At 48.5% G+C, this 18,994-nt stretch overlaps 5 protein-coding genes across 5 annotated transcripts; 3 read left to right on the top strand and 2 right to left on the bottom strand.

Annotated features, from left to right (window-relative positions):
• Positions 1 to 643: 643 nt before the first annotated feature.
• Positions 644 to 1,866, bottom strand: FOMMEDRAFT_138663 (uncharacterized protein). The gene is made up of 2 exons (XM_007263083.1): positions 1,678 to 1,866; positions 644 to 1,613 (listed from the first exon to the last, which is right to left on the bottom strand). The coding sequence occupies exon 2, from the start codon at positions 842 to 844 to the stop codon at positions 656 to 658; it is 189 nt and encodes a 62-aa protein (XP_007263145.1). The 5' UTR covers positions 845 to 1,613; positions 1,678 to 1,866; the 3' UTR covers positions 644 to 655.
• Positions 1,867 to 2,085: 219 nt separating this feature from the next.
• FOMMEDRAFT_17347 (uncharacterized protein) lies at positions 2,086 to 8,395 on the top strand. The gene is made up of 5 exons (XM_007263082.1): positions 2,086 to 4,348; positions 4,416 to 5,993; positions 6,144 to 6,613; positions 6,674 to 7,019; positions 7,083 to 8,395. Exons 2-5 carry the CDS (start codon positions 4,992 to 4,994, stop codon positions 7,332 to 7,334), a joined length of 2,070 nt encoding a protein of 689 aa, XP_007263144.1. The 5' UTR covers positions 2,086 to 4,348; positions 4,416 to 4,991; the 3' UTR covers positions 7,335 to 8,395.
• Positions 8,396 to 8,893: 498 nt separating this feature from the next.
• Positions 8,894 to 13,758, bottom strand: FOMMEDRAFT_131681 (uncharacterized protein; the record flags this gene model as incomplete). The annotated part of the gene is made up of 18 exons (XM_007263081.1): positions 8,894 to 8,995; positions 9,264 to 9,326; positions 9,586 to 9,724; positions 9,860 to 10,083; positions 10,158 to 10,200; positions 10,269 to 10,362; positions 10,430 to 10,461; positions 10,536 to 10,566; positions 10,627 to 11,211; positions 11,279 to 11,521; positions 11,582 to 12,184; positions 12,234 to 12,315; positions 12,370 to 12,557; positions 12,620 to 12,865; positions 12,929 to 13,072; positions 13,134 to 13,229; positions 13,292 to 13,417; positions 13,668 to 13,758. The coding sequence occupies 18 exons, from the start codon at positions 13,756 to 13,758 to the stop codon at positions 8,894 to 8,896; spliced, it is 3,132 nt and encodes a 1,043-aa protein (XP_007263143.1).
• Positions 13,759 to 13,823: 65 nt separating this feature from the next.
• On the top strand, positions 13,824 to 15,137 carry FOMMEDRAFT_138661 (NAD-binding protein). Its single transcript, XM_007263080.1, has 4 exons — positions 13,824 to 14,313; positions 14,373 to 14,415; positions 14,473 to 14,615; positions 14,679 to 15,137. Exons 1-4 carry the CDS (start codon positions 14,036 to 14,038, stop codon positions 15,079 to 15,081), a joined length of 867 nt encoding a protein of 288 aa, XP_007263142.1. The 5' UTR covers positions 13,824 to 14,035; the 3' UTR covers positions 15,082 to 15,137.
• A 215-nt stretch (positions 15,138 to 15,352) lies between these two features.
• FOMMEDRAFT_138660 (uncharacterized protein) lies at positions 15,353 to 18,631 on the top strand. Its single transcript, XM_007263079.1, has 12 exons — positions 15,353 to 15,918; positions 15,983 to 16,220; positions 16,273 to 16,357; positions 16,429 to 16,577; positions 16,630 to 16,676; positions 16,727 to 16,845; positions 16,906 to 17,275; positions 17,328 to 17,361; positions 17,435 to 17,513; positions 17,573 to 17,906; positions 17,991 to 18,129; positions 18,198 to 18,631. Exons 1-12 carry the CDS (start codon positions 15,380 to 15,382, stop codon positions 18,264 to 18,266), a joined length of 2,202 nt encoding a protein of 733 aa, XP_007263141.1. The 5' UTR covers positions 15,353 to 15,379; the 3' UTR covers positions 18,267 to 18,631.
• The last annotated feature ends 363 nt before the right edge of the window (positions 18,632 to 18,994 follow it).

The raw sequence follows: 18,994 nt of genomic DNA, 5'->3' as shown, positions 1-18,994 counted from the left end.
CCAACGCCGGTGAGAAAAAACTTGTGGCACATCCGCACAACACACCTTATTCTTATTCAACACCACTTAGAACGTGTACGGAGGCAAAGAAGCGGCCTCCCACCAATTCATCTGTCATTCATTCATTCAGAATGTCGGTTTATCTGTGGCTGGACTTTGTTGTGTTGCTAAATCCGTCGTCGTGTTGCTAAGAACTACGTGTTTCCTCGTCTATATTTCCGCCGATGAAACAGAAAACATGATAAGCACAGAGATATTCGTGGGTATGTCCATCGTCGCGAAGAACATCTGACTGCGACCATCGCACATAACTCGGTCGGAACATTGACTGGTGAATAGGCGGTGTGGGTCATGGTGCTGCGGAGAAGCCAAATCCAAGTGATCATCTACAACCAGCGTTAGAACTTAGAAGTCAGTTTCGCCAAAAATGTGGAGCTACATAGCGTGATTTTTTTTTGTTTTTAGTCGTATGGCGTAAGTAAAATGAATTAAAACGATCACGACATCATACGAATCCAAGGTTTCATGGGATGACACACGACTACGGATGCTTTTTCCTGTAGAGGGATTTGTTAATTTAATAATTTGGTAATTTCTTTTGATATTGATTTAATTTACTGAATGCGTTGATTGGAGGGTGGGGTCCCATCAATGATCAAGCCATCATATCATTATCACAGGCAACCAGAGGGACAAGCGAGACGGGACGGAAGATAATCACGGACGGTTGAGATCGGCATGGCGTGGCATGGGACAAAGTAGAATAATTTAATTTAATTATCCTGGAATCCTGTGGTCTGGATGAGGGCGATCCAGGTTCAGAATCTTCAGATATGACATCCATGATCGGAGTCTCCTAGAGAAGATGTCTCGAACATCTCCATCATTCATCACTTTGTTCTCGGTTCACGGTTTACGGATGTGTGAGCGACGCGAGGCGACAAGAGAATGTTTAGGTGTTGTTAAGTGTGTCCGTGAGAGAGGGAAATCGGATCTTGAGTTACGGAAGAGTGCGAGACCAGGTGGGGAATGATTCAGAAGGAATGGCTTTGACGAGATTTGTGTAATGGAGTCTTGTCAATGTGAGATTGGGCGACGGAATGTGATCATGCCTAGTCCTCGTGATCTCCACGAAGTGAGTTAATTGTATGTATGTTATTACGTCTGGCACTAACGGAAGTGTGTTGCGTAGTGTTGTTAACACGAGCTGACGCACCTTACCGCTCGTCCATCCGTCCGTCCGGTATACCCTGATACTTGACTCTCTGATTTCGTTTCGAGATGTGAAATTCGCACTCAGACAAGAAAGCCTATCTGGATCTGAATCTCCTCTCAAGCCCGCGCGTTTTCTGCGTGAATAGATCGAAAAATGGATACTACTCCGAGACCCATAGGTATTTGATTTGAAAATGTGAACGTGCTGGGAAATGAAGACGGAGATCCACGAAATATGCACGGGGCTCAAGTTAGGGTAAAGCTTCCTGGTCTGGGCTGAGTAGATAGGTAGATTGTCTAGGTGTACGCGGCGGTGACGCGATGGTGACGGTTCCTAGTCGACATCCGGGAGCCGGATGTAATCATCGATGTGCTTCAATGTGCTTCGCTAACATACACTATGGAGGCTTTCGCGGATTAGGGTTCATTCGGGTATGTATGATCCCGTCAAAGCTAACTTGCCTTCATCCTCATAGAGTAGTGATAGATTTTATTCGTTGGGTGTGTGGGGAAGCACGACGACACGTATATCACTATCGAATCGCGACGAACGGGCGAACTAACTACAAGAAGCTGTTCATCCGTGCTTGTGATCTGCTGGACAAGCTTTGCGTGCTGGACCCGACGAGGCGCTCAGGTTCGGAATGATATCAGCCGTGATGGAGAGTGAATAAGATGAAGGGGCAGGTGACCCAAACCGAATGAATGGGTGTCAAATGCGGGGGTGTTTGTGGGCTTTAAGTGGGCGTGGGCCGAGTCTCTATGCATCTGTGACTGACCAATGTTAAGCCGGGTGAAGGAAGAGGGATGGAGATGTGTGTTTCTTTGGTGCCTCATGTTGTGTTAGCCGAGGACCCCTTGGATGCAAGGCACGGCAGCGTGTAGCAATTGAACGTCTAGACCTGGGTTCCATGAACGGGTCATGGCGATCAGAAAGAGGATGAGCTCCGTGAACAGGGGCGGACGCTGTACTCTGGGCGCAGAGATGTAGATAGGACAAGTTGTGTATGTGTTTCTATGTTTCTATGTTTCTATGTACTTCTACAAGAAGAAAGAATTGCGCAACGGGCGGACTTTGTCGGGTTTTCGGGCGTTGGTCTTGGCGGAGATTGAGTGTCTAGAATTTGACCAGAAACCCAATAAAGGACAAAGGGGCTGTTCACAACGGGTGCGAGTGTGGGAGGAAGCTGATGCAATCGGTGGGCTCGTGAGTACCCGCTGGGTAGAAGGGAATAAAGAGTGATATCTGTCGCGCCTTATCTCCCGAGCTCCGTCTCCGTCAGCGAGAGGATGTCGCTGCGACGACAGGTGCCTTCTGTGGGCGCGGGATAGTTTATCTCGGGTATATTTGCGTATAACACATTGATTGTATGCGCTGCGAGTGCAGATCTGGATCAACTGCCTAAAATGCATTCATTTTTCCATTATCGCACCGCCCCTCATGATGGTCCCTAAGCACTCCAAGATCCATCGGGCAGCGGGTCCGTTCCCTCCCTCTGGTGTCCACCCTTGTCGCTGGCGACGACGGGTAGGACTGTTGTTGTTGTGGCCGAAACATAACGGCATTGCCAAAGGAAGGAGGCGACAAAGAAAGGATGAGCGCCGCCTGATCTATTTTAGATCAGGAGTACAGTACGGGTAGATGTTAGCGGGGTGTCCAGGGGTCCCGCGAATTTAAAGAAGGCAGAAGGCAAGAGGCTTCTGAGACTGATATGGAAAGTGTGTCCCACGAGTTGCAGTGTATCTATTGAACACCGTCAGCCAGAGAGTTGTAAGTGGAACGAGTGCAAGTGCTCCCTTGAGTCCCTTCGCAGTCTCTACACTCTCTGCCTTTCTCCGTCTCCGCCATCAACAACGACGACGACAACGACAGCCACCTACACATAGGTCATGACCGACTCTGACAATGCTGCCTCCGCCGCCATACCGATCCCCGCTCCCAATGTTCAGCGTCTCCCCGTCTTACTCCCTCGTCCACATCCACATCAGCCCATCCGCGCTATAGATGCCGATGCCTTCGCGGATATCCATCTTGCTCACCTCACCAGTGATGTTCCCGACTCCGTCTTATTTCCCTTCTTGCATGGCCTTGAGGGCGACAACTACCAACAGAACTCTTTCTTCGCTGCCTCCAGTGGTCTCGATCTCGGCATACGTCGTGATGTAGATCCTTCGAACCCATACCCTTCCCGTATGCATACGCCTCATGTTGTGAAGGTACCAGAGTACCGTGGTCTCATGTGGGTCGCCTGTGAGGGAGACGAGCACCAGGCGAACGGAGGTGCACGAGAGGGAGATGTCCTCGACTCTGACGAGGACCTCGAATTCGACTCTGACGATGAATATTGCCAGGGCGAGAGTGAGGATGACTTTGAGATAGACGGGCGCGGAGAGCTAATGCAGGTAGACGATGGAGACGCACATGTTGACGTAGTCACTTCTGAGGACGCATCTACGACCGAGTCCCAGCTCGACGCTCAGTCAGAGGATGCCCACATGCATCCCCAGACGTTCCGCAAGCCCTCTGCAACCGCTCCGATAGCGATTCATTCCGCGCACAACCACACTTCGTACTTCACCTCTTCGTCACCATCACATCACACGAATATGCATGCTCACGGTGCACATGCCCCGCATACAATAAGGTTCCCCACATCTGAGTCTTCGCCTGCGCTCATGGATCACAGCCCTGACTCCGAAGAGTTGGAGAATGAACCGCACGACCGCCGCCTGTCTACTTCTTCCTCTATTGCGACTTCTGACTCTTCGTCATCCGTCTCGACATCTGCTAGCGATTCCGCTCACTCGCACTACGGATTTAGCACAAGCGCGAGCTACTCGACTACCGCTTCCAGTGTTGGGCAACTCAAAGACCTTGATACTGATGCCGACTCAGCCTCCCCAACTACTGAGTCCCCGGTGGACACAGAATCGACAGCCTTGACAACGCCCTGCACGAGCCCTTTAACAGATGTCGCCATAGATGATTGTATTCCAATTTTGGAGCTACAGACGGATTCCGGTGATGTTTCATCGGCTGTGCCACCGCAAGCGTCAGGTGACATGAGTACAGCAACGGTCGCTACCCCAAAGGCTTCTGCAGACACTTCGTCAGACTCTACTTCAATTCCCCCTACAGAAAGTCGTGAAACCAAGGGATCAATTAATACACATCCAGAAGAAGAGCTCATGCGTCTTACTGTCGCGTCTTCCTTCCATGCGAACGATCTTTTGACGATGGACCCTCATACCGGGGAATGCATGTTCGTGGCTCCGCAAGTACCGAGTGGGATAAGCCTGCGGAATTTCGGCATACAAGTGGTGAGTACAATTTATCAATTAGTACGATGCTTTCCTGTCCTGGCGAAATTATCCATGCGGGAATACCCCTTGAGTGATTAATGCCGCGTGGGAAGGAAGGCCGGATACTTCATCTGTGCGCATACATGCACATGTGTTCGATCCGGTCGTGTCCTGAATTTTCTTCAGCATATATGCTTACAATTGTACCGTCATAGCCAATATATGCCACACTTTCCGACATTGTCGTATATAGTGTGAGCGCGACACCGGCGGCGACCCGTGCGGCATTCGCACTTGCTGAAAAGTTCAAATTTGCAATTGAACGTAAAGCGGCGGAACGGAAGAGGAAATATGAGGAGGCTGGTGTGGAGGTTGTCTGGATTCGGCAGAGTCAGTATGGAGAGGCGACTCCTGTTGAGGAAAAGGATGCGGTTAAGATTGTGTGTCCTGGTTCTGCTAGGAGCGAGGACGCGATGGAGGTTGAGGACTGCGGGACACGTACGCACTCGAGGGAGCCGCAGCGCAGCGAGAGTGGGCGCCCGCGTGCATACCTGGTTGCGTACAATGTCTTCGTCCTTACCGATCCGCTTCACGTCCTTGCTAAGAAAGCGCCTTGGCTGGTCAATCGCCTACCAGACCCAAGTGATGATGCCTCGAATGAGGAAGATTTCTTTGCTTCGCGTCTGCATGGTGTGATCCGGAAGGACACGACTGCGGCTGAACCCATCGCACCGACGAAACCCGACGGAACTGCGAACGACTTCACTGCGGAGCACCTACCCGAGGCTGCTATTCTCCCTGCCATCGACTTCGCGCAGCGTGAGCGTGACGAAATGCGAGAGCTCACGAAAGCAACGGAGATCATTGATGATTGCGTCTATTTGGGGAATGTCAAGGACTGCGTCCCGCTGTACCATACTGATGAGTTGGAACTCGCGCGCTATAAATGGTTGCGAGAGACTGGCGAATGTGCGAAAGGGAAAGCCGCGGAGTCGAGTCTCGCCGGACAAGAAAGGTTGATCGATGACCCATTCGACAACTCGGATAATCCACAGGGCTACGACGTCTGCATTGAGTGCCGCGACCCAGCCACGCTGGTTACGGATGAGCAAATCCGAGCTGCAGAGGCTCACCTTTCCACGTTAGACGCATTGTGGGCAGCTCGACATCGGTCTCACTCGAGCGAGGGTGTAATTCCATCTGTGTGTCCACCGCGCCCACCTCCGTCCGCCTCTGCAGTTTTACATTTGTCATTCCCTGCTTCACCGCCGTGTTTGACGTATACGCACTGGCACGTAATGCCATTCTTGAACTTCCTCGCTGGTTTGGTGTCACCGCATCATGGCTCACCCTCGCGGCCGAAGCGTATACTAATCTACAGTGTGGATGGTTATACGGAGAGTAGCGTGCTTGCTTTGTTTTTGTTGATGAAGGTCCGCGGGTTGGACCTGCCAGAGGCGTACTTGGAGCTTCAGGTGAGTTCCGTTCCTTTTGAAGGTGCTGGTGTGAAACGCTTCCACAATATTTGTGGTGTATACGTTTTACGTTCATCGATCTCCGTTTCTGTTCTTGGTGGCTGTAATTTGCAATTGGCCACTCAATGCTGACTGTTCTGTCTATCTCAGGTATCCAAGGGACGCTCATTCTTCGTGTACCAATCAGACCTCATCATACTCAAGCGTGTTGAAGCGCAATTGCGGAAAGAGCGTGCCGCGTTGACTGCGGCAGTACCAAGCTTTGGCTTATCCCGAAGTAATGCGGCTTCGCCAAGTCCAAACCGCGGGGAACGGTTTAACTGGACTCGCACGTGGAACGTGGCACGCGAAACGGGAGCATCACACCCGTATGCTCGTTCACCAAGCAATTCTATTAGCTACCCATCGTCGGTGGGTCATGAACAGGCGTTGAGCGCCCCTCCCATTGTTGTCCCGAGCCAGGGTTACGGCGAATTCTCGTCTCCTTTGCCAAGGCGGCCGCGCGCACAGACTAGTCCTTTCTTACCCCCGCATGTTGACCATCAGACTTGGTTCAATGACCCACGATTCGATGGCAGCTTCCCGAGTCGAGTCTTACCTTTCTTGTACCTTGGCAATTTGTATGTTTTCGTGACCTTCCTATAGTGAAAACATTTGTTGACTTCTGTTTATTCCATCAGGGCACATGCACAGAATGCGTATATGCTCCACGCATTGGGCATAACTCATGTCGTTTCTGTTGGGGAATGTGCGCTTGTGCCCCCGACAAACATCGCAACAGATGCTTCCTCGGGCGGATATCATCTTGTTGCTGGTAGAGGACGGGGAGGACATGGTTCCTTATGGATGGAGGAACGTGAAGGACGCATCAAGGTCCTCGACATAAAAGGTGTCTGTGACGATGGTATCGATAGTCTGCAGCACCAACTAGCTCCTGTATGTGAGTGGATGGAACGTGCTCGTGAGGAGGGTGGAACGATTCTCGTACATTGTCGTGTGGGCGTTTCGCGGAGTGCAACGGTTACTGTAAGTTATCTCCGTCGGGCTTGGAATGCATTCCGATACTTATTACTCCGATGATTCTACTAGATTGCCTATGTGATGAAACACTTGCAGATCCCCCTTGTTGATGCGTACCTCATCGTGCGCTCCCGGCGGTTGAATGTGCTCATCCAGCCTAACATGAGGCTACTATACAATCTTTGTGGCTGGGAGGTCGAGCTGGCTCGCGAACGAGCTAAGGGCGATACGAATAAATTCCGACGCGAACTTGCACGGAGTATTAACTGGCCTTTCCTTGCACGGGAGGTGCACAGGCTGAACGAAAAATACTTGCATTAATCGATTTATACGAGTTTCGAGTCGTTCTGTTCTGTTGTTTCTGCTACGAAAATGGTTTGGAAACAGAAGAGGGCAGGTTGAACCTCACCCATTCATGACGTCCTTCCCTGCCTTACTTTCCCTCATCACAATTCTAAAAACAATTCGGAAATTGTTTGTCTCTTGCGCACGCATCCGCATACTCGTCCATTCTGTTTAAAGTTTCTTCCCCCTCCTGACTCCTGATATCCATATCCATACAGCATGCTTTTATTCCCAGACTCAGATATCGTCCCCGTCGTTGTTGCAATTTCATAATTGGAACGTTTCTCGACGACGGACATCCTCATGTTACCCTCTACCTTTTTCTTGGTCCTCCTCGTAGTTGTGTGTCTGTCCGCTCGTAGTTGTAGTCATCGTCACCATGTAGTCGCTTGGCCTGTGTGTTGTTTCTTGTTGCCTGTTGTCCTCCATCCACTCTTGTCACCTGTGTTCAAAACCTGTTTAGCACTACCCATCATCACATGAGACTGCACGTCTCCTCTCTGTAGCACTATACAATTGTCTCTGTTTTTTGTTCGTGTCAGTTAGCATCATCCATTTGCCCACCTGTTCCACCCTACGTAGCCTACCAATCGTTTCAGTAGCTCGTTCACGTCAATATCCCATTGTAACTGTGTTTTTTTCCCTCGATTGTGTCAGAGTTCAAGGCGTTCATTCATTATTATTGGCATTCATTGTGCATCATTCATTCGTCGTTCATTGTCCATCGTTCATTAACACCCACCCATCAACATGCTTTTCATATACTGTACTTCAGTCTCTTTAAAACTATCCGATTCCGGTTGATCATCGTTCTCGTCATCGTCATCATCATTTGTCCATCCCAGCTCGTTCCAATCGTTGGCTTTCCTCTCCTGTTTCTTTCCTTTATTCTTTCCTTCTTTCTCGCTCGACTATTGTCTTTTTCCCTTATTATATTATACTGTATAGTGCTACAGTAGCGACGTTAAACCTCTCTCTTCTCTCCTCTCACATGTATATTCACTTTTCTTCTGTGCAGTCTTCGCAACCAACCTCCCAGCTAGGCCCTCTTGATAGTAATAGCTTTTTTTATTGTTGTTGTAGGATATACAGTCTGATATTTAATAGACGGTACTTTGATAATTGCCTGGTTCAGCTGCCTGAATACTATTTATTATTTTTTTATTTTAAATTTGTCCTCAGAAATATAAGTATTAATAACAATTAACGTCAGTTTAGACGAGTAAGTTTACTTCAACCTCTTGAGTGGTGGTCATCACAAAGCAAGATTTTATAGCATAACATACGATTTAGAGCATTAACAGACGAAGAGTCCTTGAAATTAGGGACAGAAGGATCTGAGTAGCATGTGCTATAAGATGAAAGGAGGTGTATTCCTCATAATATTAATCTATGTAGATCATTCATTCAAAGACAGAAAGACTGGTAGACAGACTACGGCTCAGCACACAATACCACCACACCACACCATTACACCATTACACCATAGAGAACCATGAACACGGGAAGAATAAAATCAAACCCGAATCCGGATTCTACCGCTGCTCACGTACATAATAGTGTAATATTACCCACGTCAGTACCGTGAAGCTTCCAAAGAAAATCCCCAACAGGCCAACGTTCGGCCACCAGAACGACTGCGGATTGTAGAATGTGAAGATGGAGAGAGAGAGAGACGCAGCGTAGCATGAGGGAAACGCGTGTAAAAAAGTTAATTCAGTTTTCAACTCAACTCAATAAGGCGGAAGTAAACTCAAAAGACAGACACAAGGAGAAAGGGAGGGAGGCAGGGGAAAAGGAAAAGGGAGAAGAGGAAAGAGGGAGGCAGGATAGGGGTCAAGGGACGTAAGGCATGAAGGAAGTTTGAATGGAAGGTAGGGAAGACATTGAATCATACAAACGCACCTGTGCACGAAGTCCAAAGATGTTCAGAATCGTCGCGGCCGGAAGGTCAATTTCCACGCCATACTATACACAAAAGAAAGCACCCAAAAAAGTAAGTAATTACCCAAATGAGTGTAAACAACGCAAGACCAAAGACCAAATAAGGTGAAACGGGATACAAGGGAGGAAGAGAAGGGAGGACAAGGAGAAACGCGGGATGTAAGAGTGTCAGGGGGGTTAAAGAAATGTAGAGAAGGGGAATGAAAGAAAGAAGGTAGGCATGGAAGTAGCAAAGATAGGGTTTCGGTTTGAGAAGCAACTTTCATCGCTTTTAAATGCTTACCCGGTTCTCTTTCAACTGGAGGTACCGGAGCTCGTTTACCGCCAGTGCCTCGAATCCGGCGTGGAAGAATGAGATCGTAGTCAGCCACGACGCTTTTCCAAGTGACTCGCGGTTAATGAGCAGACCGGCGAATAGCAGGCTGGGAAATCAAAATGACATCAACGACAACACCCGGGGGTAAGGTAGGCGCGTGAGGTTTTGAATTTGAAAGGTTAGTTGATGTCAGCGAAAACGTGTAAGAAGACCAGATGACATAGATAGTATATGCTCTCACTTGAATAGCATCACAAGAGTGCCCACGAGGCTTGCCACGCTCGTGTTCGCGAACGCAACAGAGATGAGCAGAACCGCGCTTGCAGTTGCAAGATTGAATAAGACGAGGACGAGCAAGAACTTCCAGAACGTTGAAACCTCTGGCACGAGACCGACGACGCGGTACAAGATTGCACCAAATACAAGTGGCGGCACCACCCGTAGAGGCAAAATATCAAAAAGAACCTATGTCCACAGGGATAATGAAAATCAGGCTCTACGATCTCCTCCATCCATGAAATTCGGAATTCGGGACTTGCCTTCGACGCGAAATACGTAAATGACGAATAGTATCCGTTTGCTCTGTGAAATACGTTTTGAAATTTGTGGGTTCAGGACGGACATACTCGGTATAATAACGACGATCGCACCTTTCACGCATGTAAAGCAGCCGCTCGCTAGCGAACAGACCGATAACAGATAGGCACGAGAATCCAAAGAGGGACAAGGAAAAGAAGAATATGCCTAAGGGGGTAGAAGATGCAAACGGCGATGAGCGCAACGAAGCATAGCTTCACATCGCGAGCCGCACCTAATCTGTTCTGGAAGCCACCGATGTCATTCCTGTGGGACGGAAACAGGGAGTCAGCCGTGTTCTTTGAGAGTCTCGAACACCAAGTAAAGCCTGAAATGCTCACCTGACAGAGCGGAAGAAGAAGCCACAAATGACTGTCCATTGAGTTGCACTCAGTCCATCAAGCAAACTTAAAGGAGCAAAAAATAGCTTACGGGCTAGGACGATAGAAGACAAATAGTGTGCCATTAAGAGAGCTGGATCACGATATAAATTCTTGAATGCTCGGCCGCTCAAGATGCGGAACTGTGTAAGCCAACTAGCTCCTCGTCGACCCCGTAATAAACGATCTTCCTCAGCAACATTGGGAAGCTCTTCATTAGGATTGCGGTTTGCGATGGACTCAATCTCGGCTCGGATGCCGGAGGCAATATCACTTCTGGCATACGCGTCGACGAGAGATTGAACTTGTGGGGACAGAGGATTCTCCTCCCTGCCATTCCTACCCCTGATAGCATCAAGGAGCTGTGAAGTCTTGCGTTTAACAAAGTGCGAAGACTCGGATGTGACGGATCCGCGGCGAGACTGCAGTTCCGTCTCTTCTGCCTCATCTGCCCTCGTAGATTCCGTGTCGTCCCCACTGGAGAAAGGCGAATGCACGGACAATCCATTTCCAGATCGGGCGAAACCGCGCTCTTCATCAGAGAGATTCGAGGGACGTTCCGGAACCGCTTCGGCCGGCTCAATAGAAGCCTCGTCTCGCGAGCGTGATTCTACGTTAACGTCGCTAGTTAAATCAACTGTGCGGGACGAATATCAGAATTTTTTCCCATTTTACGACATAGTCGTGTTGGAAACCACACGCACTTAAATAATCGGCTAAATTGAAGCCTGGTGGACATGAACGACCAGTATCGGCAAGGAACTCATGGCACCTTGATACATCTCCGGAATAAACCATCCTTCCCTGAGCAAGCAAAAGAAGCTGATCAAACAATGCGACGATGTTGCTCCGCGGTTGATGGATCGTGAAGACAACCGTTCTGTTGTAATTACGCGCTAGGGAGACCAAGCTGTCTATAACATTAAAAGCGTTGTATGCATCCAAACCTGCAATGACAATTAATCAATCTTCATTTGCTTTTAGCTTTTCGTAAGCCCCGGACATACCACTCGTAGGTTCATCTAGGAACAAAATAGAAGGACTGGTCACAAGTTCACAAGCGATAGAAACACGGCGTTTCTCTCCTCCAGATATCGAACGGTGGCTAGAATCGCCTATACGCATATCGCGAATCCCGAGGATACCGAGTTCGTTCATAGTTTCCAGCGTACGGTACTTTTTCGCCTGCAAGCTCATGTCGCGGGGAAGTCGTAGCAATGCTGAATACAGAACAGTCTCGTACACGGTTAGTGTACTCATGAGAGTGTCTTCTTGGTCTACGAAGCCGACAAAGCGCTTAAACTCGCTATCTGTAACTTCACGGCCGTTCACCAGAATCGAGCCGCCAACGTCACCTTTCTTAGATCTCCGCGCGAGGATGTCTAAGAATGTCGTCTTGCCGGCACCAGAGGCACCCATTATTGCCATTACTTGTCCCGGTTTCACACAGCCGGTGATACCAGAGAGGATTGTACGTGAGCCCAGACTGTAAGAGATGTCGGAGAAGTGAAGAGTAGCGGGGACATGGTCGTGCATGAGCCTGAATGCCTCGTGCTCTGGGAGACGGATTTCCCCAAGGTGCTTGCGATCGTGACCAACGTACCATAAGACTAGACGGATATCAGAATGATTGCGAAACTAATGAGACGTGGTACGTACGAAGGAATGCCGAAAACACGATCAGGATAGCACCTGAAGCGCTAAGTGCTACCCAACGCGTGTTATCAGGTTTAGGAATGCCCTATCAGAAATATTAGTGAAAGGTAATACTAATATCCATAGGCAAGATGCTCACAACGTATCCAGGAACTTGTGAAAAGTGTAGACACTCGCCACTTTCGCACTCGAGTGTAATATAAACATCACCAAAAATGGTGTCAATAAGTTCGTTCATTCCTGGTTCCTCAAACTTGCAGCCTGAATCTGTCTTGCAAGAGTACTTTGCCGGGCCTTTGATCTTTGTATCGAGGAAATCTGTGATGTCTAAACGAGTTCAAACTTAAATAAGTACATAGATCCTCTAGAGCATAAGAATAATCACTTACCGACACTGCCATTCTCACCACAAATGAACCGACCAGGAATACAGCTACACCTGATATTCTCACACTCTACTATTGTTGCATTTGCATCATAAGTTTGCTGCTTTCGTTGTTTGCACGTATCGAGACCACAATAGAACGATTCCTTCCGGTCCACCCAGAACTGGAATAGACAAGTGTCTTCAGCATTGTCGCAGGTAAATGTGATCTGCGGCGGTCGATCAGGAAGCAGTGCAATAATTCCCGGATCTAGTGTTTAAGGAAATTAAGACTTCCAAGCACCATCAGGATACATGGTTGAAGAATACGCACTGGTAACATCACACATCTGATAGCTAGTAAAGACAGTATCTCCACCTTTGTAACATGTCATATTCAAAGGTCCTTCACCTCCTGGAACCGAAGAGTTGGCGCCAGGAAGAGGGAAGTTTGCGCATGCAGCGTCGGTCTCACAGACTAATCGTAGATATTTAGTACGGTACATTGAAATGTCAGGAATTATACAAATGACGCGTACCGTTACAGTTTATACCGCCCCATCCATCCTTACATGGACATTCCTCATCATCCTTCCACATTCTTCGATGTTCTCCATCAGCAAGTGAGTCGCATTCTACCAACACACGCCATTAACTTAGCCATTATTACGAATGATTGTTGAAATGAGCTACTTACGCGGCGTGAGACAGTCGATGCCACCCCACCCTGCAGGACAATGACATTGTCCGTCATAAGTATCACATTTTCCGTATTGTCCGCACGTAAATGCTGGGAGGAGACAGTTGAAACAGGGTGGACAGTCTTTGTCGCGGTCATCGACTGGTCGACATGGAAGAAAAGGATCGGTTCCGTAAGTTAGGGATCAATCAACGGAAGTAAGGAAGACGGGCGGACCTAAAGATGGTGCACTTGCTAATGACTATTTATTTGACGAACGAACCATGCATTAGTCGTTGCACGCGACATTCAGCTAATGATGAATCACAACTCACCGACAACCTATAGGATTGGTCCTCCCTAGTCCAAGCCGTAACGTTTTGTCGGAAGTTACTGGAACCGGCCAGCACCGAAGATAATAGAGTTGAAATGAGGAATGAAGTATAAATTCCGCCTCTAGAGCTGGCGAAGCACACTGGGGACATTGTGAGGTGGTCGTCGTTAGGAGAGAACGGCGAGGGTCATGTACGCAGCGCGCCCACTCCGAAGGCGGGTGATGATCACTGCGTAAATAGAGCACGTGATTTGTGTCCCTTATGCCGTGGCACTCTCAGGCAGGACTGGATGGCAGATGACCGGATGAAGTGTGCCGCCATGGAGCTGCACGGCGCGCGCATCTACTTATGCAACTGTCTGATAAGATGCTGTAAATTTTATCTTGCCTTCATCCATCCAAGCCTCTAAGCATTAGCCATTGCCAACATGAAGATAGCTGTCACCGGCTGCAACGGACGCGTCGGTCGGCGCGTCGTCATTCACTGTCTCAACGAGGGCCATTCCGTAGTTGGTGTTGACTTCTCAGACCCTCCCCTTGATGACGTCGCAGTTCGGAGGGCTACGGAACACGAAGCGTTTTCGTTTGTCAAGACTGATTTGCGCGAGTATGATGAAGTTGTTAAAGTGCTTAGGGGATGCGATGCTGTTGCGCATTTGGCTGCTTTTCCGAACCCGGGTGATGGAAAGGTGCAGACGCATAATAGGTGTGTTCTCTTTTTATCATTGTACAAGGCGCAAATACTTACACGAGTGATGGTCTTAGTAATGTAGTCATATCATGGAACATGCTTCGAGCATCGGCTGAGGTGAACCAGTGCTCTCCTCACTGAAGGAATGTAGTCAAATGTTTATTTGTCTACTAGCTCGGGATCAAACGTATCGCCCAAGCTTCAACATGCAACGTCGTTCAACTCGTTTACAGTAAAAACGGGCCAAACCCCAAGTACTTCCCGATCGACGAAGACATCCCGTGCGATCCCGACGAGCCGTATGGCCTTTCAAAATTGTAAGCGTGTCAAGCTAATTAGTGTTCAGATGGCAGTTCTAATTGACTAATTGACTACGGTAGAATAGCAGAAATCCAAGCAGAAAGCATCGTTCGACGTTATCCCGAAATGCGTATTGCAAGTCTACGCATGCACTGGGCAGTCCCAGACCGAGCGTACGCAACGCGTGACACTCCAGAGAGACGACGTAAAGACTTGTGGGGATGGCTGCACCATGACTCTGCTGCTAGCGCATTTCTCCTTGCGTTAACAGTTGGTGAGGATCGCTTTAAGGGACACGAGGCGTTCTACATTGCTGCACCGGATAGTGCTGAAGAGTGGGATAGCGAGGACCTGCGTCAACAGTTCTATCCTGACGTGCCTGTGAAGGAAGGGAAGACGCTGAGTAGCAATGAGAGTTTTATTTGTTGTGAGAAGGCGCGGAGGATGCTTGGATGGGTGCACAAGGAGCCCACAGGAGAATAATAAAGTAGAAGAGATTTGCTTGTTATATCAGACTCAGAGATTGAATTTATGGTAAGGTAGAAATAGTAAATCGACGAGCCGTGAATGGATAGACGTGCCGATCAGTTACTGAGAAATTTCCGAATCTGTCGGTGCTGAAGCGTTAGTGGCGCCCCGGACCTTGCATCCCCGCATTCTTAGTGTGCCTCTCTGTCTTTGCTCCTACTCTTCCTTCCATTCATACTGCTCAGACAGAATCCGTCAGACTACCTGTAGAGCAGCAACAGCATCCATTCCATGGGCAAGTGAGACCCGAACAATGTCGACCAATCCATCCCGTCCACTAGACATCTCCAGTCCTAATCGCAATCAAGACGATCTCGCCCCGTCATCGACCCACGACCATGGCCAGGCGGGAAGTCCTGCTTTTCGCTTCGGCACCCCAACAGCCCGTCTTGGTCCCCCTCCTCGACAAGGCACTCCTTCTACTCCGCCAATAGCAAACATCCCACCTCGTTCAGCAGGTGACGCTTCTCCTGCTCCTGCTGGTGCTGGTCTTCCTGCAAGCTTCACGGCACGTTCCTGGCGTGCACGGACCCCAATGACGGGTGGATCGAGTACGCCAACGGGTATGGGCACAAGTGAAAGCCCCAGAATGAACCTCGAAGATGTGACAGACGAGGAGATGGCGCGTGTATTAAGACGGCATCTTGTCCTCCGCCGTGGGGCAGATGTGAACACCGACGAGGGTTCGGCACATAGTCGGCGCCCTTCAGACTCTGGATCGAACGAGATCCAGAGAGAAGACTCTTTAGAGGCATTCCCGATTCCGTATGATGCTCCTGGAGGTGATATAACGTGCGTTACATTTTTTTTAATATTCTGTCTTGATTCGTTCTTATGTATCTGGTGCGAATTGTAGACATCCGATTTACAAGTGGCAAGCAGACCAGAAGCGCCAGGCACGTCGTCCTCGTGCGGCATCATTCACTGCTCCGGCTCCGGAGCCAATACATTCACCTCATCCAGCGTTCGAACATATTCATGCGCCAGGCGGCTTCCGGCGACATTACGTTCTCACTCGTGCTAACGAACGGGGCGTAGAAGAGCCTGCGGTTTCTAATAATTTCATTGAGTTCTTGTATCTCTTTGGTCATTTCGTGAGTTATCTAAGGAGAGTATGCGTGAGATAAACATTGAATTATCTGATAGGCTGGTGAAGATCTTGAAGAAGATGAGGAAGACGAGGAAGGAGTTCTACTAGGAGTAGAGCAAGAAGCAATTGCAGGCCCTTCAGGTTTGTCGATTTTGTGAACAACTCGTGCACTGAGGCAGCTTGCTCATTTATTTATGTATTTATATTTACAGCTCTGTACAAGACTACTGAGACCGCACCCCTTTTGGGTCAACGTGTAGTTAGCCAACGCTCCCTCTCCAGAGCAAGGCGCTCTGCTCGCAGGAAGAGCATCGGGCTTGAAACTCGTGGCGACGCAACCGTCACACAAGCAGTGCTAATGGTACCTTACTTTGCTTCGCCTGAATGTTTGCCTCGCTCATGTGCTTCGATAGCTTATGAAGTCCTTCGTCGGAACCGGCGTATTATTTCTTGGGAAAGCGTATGTCGAACGGCTTTCGCATAGCGAACTTTACTGAAATTTCATCTTAGTTTCTTCAACGGAGGAATCTTGTTTTCTGCCATCACCATGACTGCGATTGCAATAATATCGCTATATTCATTCTTACTTCTTGTCAAGACTAAAGATATCGTTCCTGGAAGCTACGGGGGTACGCATTAATAACACACCACGTTCATTAAGATAAGTTATTAATAGATCCGTTTATTAGATATCGGCGGTGCATTGTATGGTCCGTGGATGCGCTACGCGATTCTAACAGCGATTATGCTGTCGCAGATCGGTTTCGTGTGTGCATACACGATCTTCGTCTCAGAGAACCTGCAGGCTTTCGTTCTAGCAATCACGAAATGTGCACGACTCATCTCTGTTCAATACTTCATCCTGATGCAACTCGTGATCTTCCTCCCGCTTGCTCTTGTCCGCAATATCGCGAAGTTGAGCTCGACTGCGCTCGTTGCAGACGTCTTTATTTTGTTGGGTTTGGTGTATATTTTCGGTAGTGAGATTGCGGTTATTAGCAGTAGGGGAATTGCAAAAGTGGAGTTGTTCAACCCGAAGAGCTTCCCGCTGCTTATTGGGTGAGTTTGATTAATCATTCTTTGTGAAGAGCTCATGACTGATGGAGAGTAGAACAGCTGTCTTCTCGTTCGAAGGTGTGGGATTGGTGAGTTTCTGTCGTTCTTCTAGAGTACTTCCTTACTTCGTTCATTCATCTCATTCTTCACTCACCATATCAGGTTATCCCCATATCTGATTCCATGCGTGAACCACACAAGTTCACAGCAGTCCTCACGGGTGTCATGCTGTTCCTGATTGGTATGTTCTATGAACATCATTCTTAACATATCTTCATGGCTAATGAGATCCCCTCTTAGTCCTCTTTGGTGGAGCGGGCGTGCTCGCTTACTTAGCATTCGGCAACGAAGTACAAACCGTGGTAATCACGAACCTGAACTCAGAAAGCAAACTCGTGCAATCCGTGCAGTTTCTATACTCACTTGCCATCCTGTTGTCTGTACCGCTACAGCTGTTCCCTGCAGTGCGCATCATGGAGAACGGCTTGTTCTCTCGAAGTGGGAAAGGGAACCCGAAGGTCAAGTGGCAGAAGAATACTTTACGGTTTGTGATTGTGATGGGTTGTGCGCTGATTAGTTGGGCTGGTGCAAGGGATTTGGATAAGTTCGTCGCGCTTGTCGGGAGCTTTGCTTGGTGAGTTGAAATGGCACTTCTCTGTCATCGACTCTGTTGTCGTGGGATCCTTGTTGCTGAATACTGAATGGATACCACGTGTAGTGTTCCGTTATGTTACGTGTACCCAGCAATGCTACACTACAAAGCATGCGCACGTTCACGTCGTCAGAAGATAGCCGACGTTGCGCTCATGATCTTTGGATCCGTCGCTGCTCTTTATACGACTATACAGACTATTTCGGTGAGTTTCTATTTTTGTAACGGTGTGTGGGATCGTTACTCAGGTGTGCTTGCTTCCGTTGTTTCAAGTTGATGGCAGCGCCAGCGGAAGGCGGCCCTACCTTCGGGAAATGCGATACAACTGCTCCGCGTTCTTGAATGAGCATTGGCATATAGGAAATCGCCTAAACTTCAAGATTTTCGTCATAAATAATCGGTCGAAATTACCACTAGCTGTGCTCAATTCTTGTTTTTGATGCTCTGTATTTTGTTCCCCGGCACGTCCTCGGGAGTCGGAAGAGAGTAGAAACCGGTAAATACAGGGAGAGAAATACAGCTAAGAAATGAGCACCTTAAGTAGCACAGATCCATCATTCCATCGGACAATCAAAAGTGTAAATAGAGTAAGCAGACCTTGTCTTAGATCTATGTAAGGCTGCCGGACCAGCCGTTCTCTTAGTTTCATTCTCCGACGTGCAAAATACACGAAATACACCTCCTCAAGGTGTGTCTGCTGTTTCTAAGGCACGCACGGAGATCCTACTCAAAATGGAAGTAGACCCTAGATCTACCCTCCCTAACATTCCTTCTGCCGAGGTAAATATTCTTCAGATACAAGAATTGAGCAGGGCAACTAGGTAAACGGCCGTCAATGTTTTATACAAGGCATCAAATCATTCTGCACTCCTTTATATCTGGTCACACAATCCGCATATGTACACAGCAAAGGCCTTCTGCATAGTTACCGCAAGTATTTCTTATTTCATCGATCTGTCGGGAATCCTGTTGGGGGAAAGGCACAATTTATCGGTAGATGACGTTGTGGTTTGTTTGTTCAGGGGATCTACTGTAGATGGAAATTTATCAAGATTGGGTTTCTTACTCCG

Source organism: Fomitiporia mediterranea (genome assembly GCF_000271605.1).
Source record: "Fomitiporia mediterranea MF3/22 unplaced genomic scaffold FOMMEscaffold_2, whole genome shotgun sequence".
Taxonomy (NCBI): Eukaryota; Fungi; Basidiomycota; class Agaricomycetes; order Hymenochaetales; family Hymenochaetaceae; genus Fomitiporia; species Fomitiporia mediterranea.
The sequence above is the reverse complement of the archived record's forward strand: the minus strand, read 5'-3'. Positions and strand labels throughout refer to the sequence as shown.

What these genes read in the sequence shown, in the direction of transcription:
- FOMMEDRAFT_138663 (XM_007263083.1), bottom strand. Translation starts at nt 844, where the DNA reads ATGGATGTCATATCTGAAGATTCTGAACCTGGATCGCCCTCATCCAGA.
- FOMMEDRAFT_17347 (XM_007263082.1), top strand. Translation starts at nt 4,992, where the DNA reads ATGGAGGTTGAGGACTGCGGGACACGTACGCACTCGAGGGAGCCGCAG. An exon ending in AGGCGTACTTGGAGCTTCAG is followed by an intron (nt 5,994 to 6,143) that starts GTGAGTTCCGTT and finishes TGTCTATCTCAG; the next exon opens with GTATCCAAGGGACGCTCATT. An exon ending in TTCTTGTACCTTGGCAATTT is followed by an intron (nt 6,614 to 6,673) that starts GTATGTTTTCGT and finishes TTATTCCATCAG; the next exon opens with GGCACATGCACAGAATGCGT.
- FOMMEDRAFT_138661 (XM_007263080.1), top strand. Translation starts at nt 14,036, where the DNA reads ATGAAGATAGCTGTCACCGGCTGCAACGGACGCGTCGGTCGGCGCGTC. An exon ending in AAGGTGCAGACGCATAATAG is followed by an intron (nt 14,314 to 14,372) that starts GTGTGTTCTCTT and finishes TGATGGTCTTAG; the next exon opens with TAATGTAGTCATATCATGGA. An exon ending in TGCTTCGAGCATCGGCTGAG is followed by an intron (nt 14,416 to 14,472) that starts GTGAACCAGTGC and finishes TTTGTCTACTAG; the next exon opens with CTCGGGATCAAACGTATCGC.
- FOMMEDRAFT_138660 (XM_007263079.1), top strand. Translation starts at nt 15,380, where the DNA reads ATGTCGACCAATCCATCCCGTCCACTAGACATCTCCAGTCCTAATCGC. An exon ending in CGTTCGAAGGTGTGGGATTG is followed by an intron (nt 17,362 to 17,434) that starts GTGAGTTTCTGT and finishes TCACCATATCAG; the next exon opens with GTTATCCCCATATCTGATTC. An exon ending in TGTCATGCTGTTCCTGATTG is followed by an intron (nt 17,514 to 17,572) that starts GTATGTTCTATG and finishes ATCCCCTCTTAG; the next exon opens with TCCTCTTTGGTGGAGCGGGC.